This window comes from Hyla sarda, chromosome 6 (genome assembly GCF_029499605.1).
Source record: "Hyla sarda isolate aHylSar1 chromosome 6, aHylSar1.hap1, whole genome shotgun sequence".
Taxonomy (NCBI): Eukaryota; Metazoa; Chordata; class Amphibia; order Anura; family Hylidae; genus Hyla; species Hyla sarda.
The window spans coordinates 237,874,646-237,882,206 of record NC_079194.1 but is presented as its reverse complement, the minus strand read 5'-3'; the positions used below and the strand labels follow the sequence as shown (position 1 = coordinate 237,882,206).

General features: G+C 38.8%; 1 protein-coding gene across 2 annotated transcripts in view; it reads right to left on the bottom strand.

The window, feature by feature from the left end:
* Positions 1-3,469: 3,469 nt before the first annotated feature.
* Positions 3,470-7,561, bottom strand: part of LOC130276825 (SITS-binding protein-like) — a 93,011-nt gene continuing 88,919 nt past the window's right edge. For both annotated transcript variants that reach the window (XM_056526721.1, XM_056526722.1), the window contains one exon: positions 3,470-3,787. In XM_056526721.1, coding sequence (XP_056382696.1) covers positions 3,614-3,787 — 174 coding nt within the window. In that variant the 3' untranslated portion in view covers positions 3,470-3,613. The remainder of the gene's footprint in view (positions 3,788-7,561) is intronic.

Sequence of the window (7,561 nt, the reverse complement as noted above, 5' to 3'; positions counted from 1 at the left end):
GAACTCAACATTTAAAGTACAGTGAGCATCTGCTTGTTTGACCTGAGTGGGATTTTAATAGGAAAGAGGGGGAGTCAAATACCTGGAAGAATTGTTTTCTTGCTACTTGGACTGATTAAAATCAGACCGCTAATCTGTAAAATCTGACAAATCTGGCGTGCATATGGTGTGGGAAAGGAATGTATTTTATGATAAATGACAAATAGAGCAATGTTTTCTGATATGTGACGGTGGAATTATGTGATACAACGTGACTGTTAGCTAAAAAGATTTTCAAGTCATTAATTAAAGCACAAGTATCAAGAACAAAACCTATCCCCCCGTGATCTCCTGTTTGGAGCCCAGGCTCTCTGGCAAAGGTGCACGTCATGACCCCTGCCCAAAGCGGAGGCTGCCATGCCCCCTCCATATAGCGTTATGGGTGAGCCGTTCGGCAATCTTCGGCTCAGGAGATCGCGGGGGGGGGGGGGGAGGGTTTGGGCGGTCAGGGCTCGGATTGTAATCTGATTGACTCATACTTTAAAAAATAAAATGCAATCCAAGACAATCATTTTTTAAGATGTTTAAGCAGGTGACCAAAAGAAACGATTGTGGCAATTTTCTCTGACGACATTTACTGTGTTCATTATTGAGGCATATGTAGATCCTGCACATTCATAAATTACTTAGCTGGCATCCCAACTAGTTCCATAAATGATCAATTGATGATAAATCTGGCGACCAGGCAGACCAAGGAAGTATTGCAAGCTAGTCAAGATATTACTGGGAAACTATTATTGTGTGTAGGTAAATATTATCATGCTAAAAAAACACCAGCCCTACCATAAGAGGCAACAAATGAAGCTGCAGGATGTCCTGTATATACTGTTGAGCTGTTGGTGTCCATCTATATCACTACTAGGCGAGACCAACTGTTGCATGCCATGGCTCCACAGACCACCACACCAGCAGTTAGGGCAGTGTGTCTCTGCACATGAAAGGCAGGATAGTCACATTTAACATGAGGTTCTATACTTGAACCTGACATTGGATCCTAAAGATAACCTGAATTTGTCATTAACCCCTTAAGGACTCAGCCCATTTTGGCCTTAAGGACTCAGACAATTAAATTTTAACGTTTTCATTTTTTCCTTCTCGCCTTCTAAAAATCATAACTCTTTTATATTTTCATCCACAGACTAGTATGAGGGCTTTTTTTTTGCGCGACCAGTTGTCCTTTGTAGTGACATTACTCATTATATCATAAAATGTATGGCGCAACCAAAAAACACTATTTTTGTGGGGAAATTAAAACGAAAAATGCAATTTTGCTAATTTTGGAAGGCTTCGTTTTCACGCCGTACAATTTATGGTAAAAATGACATGTGTTCTTTATTCTGAGGGTCAATACGATTAAAATGATACCCATTATTACATACTTTTATATTATTGTTGCGCTTAAAAAAATCACAAACTTTTTAACCAAATTAGTACGTTTATAATCCCTTTATTTTGATGACCTCTAACTTTTTTATTTTTCCGTATAAGCGGCGGTATGGGGGCTCATTTTTTGCGCCATGATCTTTACTTTTTTTTGATACCACATTTGCATATAAAAAACTTTTAATACATTTTTTATAATTTTTTTAAATAAAATGTATTAAAAAAGTAGGAATTTGGGACTTTTTTTTTTTTTTTTTTTTATGTTCACGCCGTTCACCGTACGGGATCATTAACATTTTATTTTAATAGTTCGGACATTTACGCACGTGGCGATACCAAATATGTCTATAAAAAACATTTTATGCTTTTTGGGGGTAAAATAGGAAAAAACTGACGTTTTACTTTTTTATTGGGGGAGGGGATTTTTCACTTTTTTTTTACTTTTACATTTTTTAACATTTTTTTTTACACTTGAATAGTCCCCATAGGGGACTATTCATAGCAATACCATGATTGCTAATACTGATCTGTTCTATGTATAGGACATAGAACAGATCAGTGTTTTCGGTGATCTTCTGCTCTGGTCTGCTCGATCACAGACCAGAGCAGGAGATGCCGGGAGCCGGACGGAGGAAGGAGAGGGGACCTCCGTGCGGCGTTATGAATGATCGGATCCCGCAGCAGCGCTGCGGGCGATCCGATCATTCATTCAAATCGCGCACTGCCGCAGATGCCGGGATCTGTATTGATCCCGGCACCTGAGGGGTTAATGGCGGACGCCCGCGAGATCGCGGGCGTCGGCCATTGCCGGCGGGTCCCTGGCTGCGATCCGCAGCCGGGATCAGCCGCGCATGACACGGGCATCGCTCCGATGCCTGCGGTTATGCACAGGACGTAAATGTACGTCCTGGTGCGTTAAGTACCACCTCACCAGGACGTACATTTACGTCCTGCATCCTTAAGGGGTTAAAGATGGTATGGTTCCATTATGAAGCAGTCCAGGTTTCACGTTCATGAAACCACTGCAAATGGAAATAACAGTGACAGTGGCAATTGACAGAAACTTTCTTTCTGCTATGCACCTGGAAATGGTCCAAGTGGTGTGTAATGAAGGTGTCATCTGCGTCTGGATGGTGGACAAGGAAATTGTGTCGGGGTCATCTGGAGTTTGTTCACCATGGGTGCTCCTTGTAACCACTGCTCCTAATACCTCCTAAAAGCTTAGTCAGTAAGGTCTAGATTTCAGGCAGTTACTCAAAATGACCATCCTGATTCTCAGTCCCATGACGCACCCCCTCTCACAGTCTGTTAACTAGGCAAAATGTCTTTGAGTGCTTCAGAGGCTTGTCTAGATGTCAACGATCTCTCACCAGGTAAACTTACTCAGAGAAGCCAAAAGTAGCCTCTAAAAGCCTTTTGGCAAGACCCATTGTCTAACCAAATCACACCTTTAATCATTAACATATCTACCTGAGACATAACTGCAGTCCGAGTTTTTCAGCAATCGCCATTTCTATTTAGGTTCATTATTTTTTTTTTGTCATTGAGTCAATTTTTGGAACACTAATCTATAATAAGATTCGGTATATTATACTTTTCCTTAAATATATTATATTTAAGGAATATTATACTTTTCCTTAAATTAGACCTATCCTTACCATCTTGTCAAAACCACTATTTGTAGCACAGGAAATGAAAAAGGCAATGAAAAGAAGAAAATAAAAATAAAAGAAAAATACATTAAAAAAAAGAAAAATAAACCAGCAAAACAACCATATAAGTAAAGTATGTTACTTTAATACGACTATAACCAAACATCAATAATTTGGTATAAATCAGACATGGAAGACAGAAGCAGCATTGAATCTTTTCTGTTAATACTGAGAGGTAGTTGTAGTTGATTTGCTAAGACTGGCAATAAATATTATATGGTTTAAATTGTTTCAGCATTGTAGCACAGAAAGATTTTATTTCATATATCTATCTATATATATATATATATATATATATATATATATATATATATACTGATACATTTTAACTCCTACTGTAAATAATAAGACTATTCGAAGTCACATTCCAAGTATTTTCTTTGAGTGCTACTAGAACGCACTTATCTCTTAACAAGAGACACTTCTACTCATTCTTCTTAGAAGGGATATACATATTTCGTGATAACTGTTTTAACCTATCATGTTTTCTTAACAAAAACTGGAATTTCATGCAGGCTGCAGTTATAGTTCCGTAGTACCGTGCCTCCATCAAACACCTGGGATGTGATCAGATCCATCCATTTATAATCTTTTCCAGGCAGGAAAACATCTCGCTGGATTTTGCCTTTCTCGGTGATCGGAGCAATAAGCATCTGAGAATGGACAGAGAGACAAAGTCACAACAAATCCCTATGGTGGGAAGAATGCACTGGAAAACGTTACAGTACACCTGAGTAGTACTGGGCTCCATCCCAATATGCTGTACTTACAAGACAAAAAAAATCATGGGGGAGATTTATCAAAACCTGTTCAAAGGGAAAGCTGCTGAGTTGCCCTTAGCAACCAATCAGATCGCTTCTTTCCTTTCTGAAAAGCCCTCTGAAAAATGAAAGAAGCGATCTGATTGGTTGCTATGGGCAACTCAGCAATTTTTCCTCTGAACAGGTTTTGATAAATCTCCCCCCAATATAGATGTTTTTTTTAAGAATCTCGGATAGTCAAAGAAATTATCAATTTAGTTCTGAACGACTGGAGCGGGCAGCGGGGGGGGTCGTGACGACCCTCCCTTAGACTTGCATTGAGGGGGCGTGGCTGTGACATCACGACCGCCGCCGCCCGCACTCAGGGTGCTGCACAGAAATCCTTTGGATAGGGCGTAAGATGTCTAGGGGTGGAGTACCCCTTTAAATCTTTCTGTGAATAGGAAACAGATAAAGGGCAGTCATAGAATGGGTTATTTCCATTGAAAGGATCATTAACGTCTTCCCGCAATATCAGGTACATGTAGGTGGTGATTAGGGATGACTTCTTGCATCACCTGATATTTTTCAAGTTTAAAGTGCTGCACCGCTGAGCCGAGCTGAAGCTGTCCAGGGACCAATCGCAGGGGCTGGCGATCACTGCTTTTGGTTCGTCAATGCAATCTGCGCTCCAATCCTGAGTTAACCCTATAGACGCTGCGGTCACTGTCTTTTATATATATATATATATATATATAATTCACCCCAAAACACACCCAAAAATAGTCCCCCAAAAACATCAACAGGTCCTGCAAAAAAGAGTCCTCACACAATTGCGTCAGTGAAAAAATAAAAAAGTTATGGCTCACAGAATAAGGCGACTTACAAACATGATTTTTTTTTTTTTTTACAAAAATAGTTTTTATGCTATAAATGAACTAAAATATAAAAAAAAGTGTATAAATTTAGTATCGCTATAATTGTATCAACCTGCAGAGTAAAGTTAACATGTCATTTCGACCGCATGGCGAATGGCCTAAAAATTTTTTATGAAAAACAACTGCAGAATAGATTTTTTTTATGTATACCACCTCATGAAAAATAAAATAAAAAAACGATCAGAGTATCACATGTATCCCAGAATGGTACCAATGAAATCGTCAACTTGTCTCCCAAAAAAGTTTTAGCACCCAAAGGACAACTTTATATGATGCCAACAAAATATCTTAAACTAAAAGGAGGCTCCAAAATCCACACAGCACTCTTTCATGTCTGAGGCATGTGTGAGAGACACGTAATGGCCCCATATGGGATATTTCTAAATATTTCAGAATTCGGGGAATACCTTTTGAGTTGCATTTCTTTGTCAACACCTGCTGTGTTACAGAAAAAAAAATTTATTAAAATGAAAAATCTGCAAAAAAAAGACATTTTAAAATTCCGAAGCCACTTTGCTTTTATTTCTATAAAACGCCTAAAGGGTTCATAAACTTCTTTAACCCCTTAAGGACCAAGGACGTACCGGTACGTCCTTGGTCCTGCTCTTCTGATATAACGCGGGGTTACACAGTAACCCCGCATCATATCATGGCGGGCCCGGCGTCATAGTGAAGCCGGGACCCGCCTCTAATAGCGCGCAGCGCCGATCGCGGCGCCGCGCGCTATTAACCCTTTAGCCGCGCGCTCAAAGCTGAGCCGCGCGGCTAAAAGTGAAAGTGAAAGTTCCCGGCTAGCTCAGTCGGGCTGTTCGGGATAGCCGCGGCTAATCGCGGCATCCCAAACAGCTGAAAGGACAGCGGGAGGGCCCCTTCCTGCCTCCTCGCTGTCCGATCGCCGAATGACTGCTCAGTGCCTGAGATCCAGGCATGAGCAGTCATCCGGCAGAATCGTTGATCACTGGTTTCTTATGAGAAACCAGTGATCAACATAGAAGATCAGTGTGTGCAGTGTTATAGGTCCCTATGGGACCTATAACACTGCAAAAAAAAAGTGAAAAAAAAAAGTGAATAAAGATCATTTAACTCCTCCCCTATTAAAAGTTTGAATCACCCCCCTTTTCCAATAAAAAAAAAAAAACACAGTGTAAATAAAAATAAAAATAAACATATGTGGTATCACCGCGTGCGGAAATGTCCGAATTATAAAAATATATCATTAATTAAACCGCTCGGTCAATGGCGTGCGCGCAAAAAAATTCCAAAGTCCAAAATAGTGCATTTTTGGTCACTTTTTATATCATTTAAAAATGAATAAAAAGTGATCAATAAGTCCTATCAATGCAAAAATGGTACCGTTAAAAACTTCAGATCACGGCGCAAAAAATGAGTGCTCATACCGCCCCATACACGGAAAAATAAAAAAGTTATAGGGGTCAGAAGATGACAATTTTAAACGTATTAATTTTCCTGCATGTAGTTATGATTTTTTCCAGAAGTCCGACAAAATCAAACCTATATAAGTAGGGGATCATTTTAATCGTATGGACCTACAAAATACATATCAGGTGTCATTTTTACCGAAAAATGTACTACGTAGAAACGGAAGCCCCCAAAAGTTACAAAACAGCGTTTTTTTTTCAATTTTGTCGCACAATGATTTTTTTTCCCGCTTCACCATAGATTTTTGGGCAAAATGACTGACGTCATTACAAAATAGAATTGGTGGCGCAAAAAATAAGCCATCATATGGATTTTTAGGTGTAAATTTGAAAGAGTTATGATTTTTTAAAGGCAAGGAGCAAAAAACGAAAATGCAAAAACGGAAAAACCTCCGGTCCTTAAGGGGTTAATGCTATTCTGACTACTTTAAGGGGTGCAGTTTTCAAAACAGGGTGATTTATGGGAGTATCTAACATACAGGCCTCTCAATTTCACTTCAGAACTGAACTGGTCCCTGAAAAATCAGATATTGAAATTTTCTTGAAAATCAGAAAAATTGTTGCTAAATTTATAAACCTTCTAACATTCTAAAAAAGTAAAAGAATGCTTATCAAATGATGGGAACATAAAGTAGACATATTGTAGATGTGAATTAATCATTAATTTGGTGCGGCATGACTATTTGTCGTATGAGCAGAAAATGTAAAATCTAAATAAAGGCAAATTTTCCAAATTGTTTTTTTCGGAGCTCCGAAATGCAGGGCAGCGCACAACCCCTTTAAGGTCAAAACAGGCTAAGGAGTAAAGGGGTTAACGATATTTTTTTTTTCACATTTTAATAGAATAAAATCAGATGGCTCTTACTTTTAATGTGGTTGCTTGAGATTAGAAAAAAAAATTGTAATAAAAAATATCAGACCCTTTAACTTTTCTCACATTTTCTTATGTTGTGGCCTTGTGATAAAATACCAAACATTTAGTTTTCCCTCCATCATTCTACACTTAATACCTCATGAGAATGTGAAAACAGAATTTTAGATATTTTTTGCTAATTTATTACAAGGATAAATGAAAATTTAGCATAGACAAAAATATTAATATTCTTTTCTTTAACACTTGAAATTGAACAATTGAAATTTCTCTTGATCATCTCTTAGATGTTTCTACACCTTGACTGGAGTCACCTGTGGTACATTCTGTACCACAGACACAGCCCTGTCCAGATAAGACCTCACAGCTGACAATGCATACTGTCTCCGAATATTCCGAAACAGTGCTGTCTGCAGATGGGTCCTCTTCCCTTCTGGGG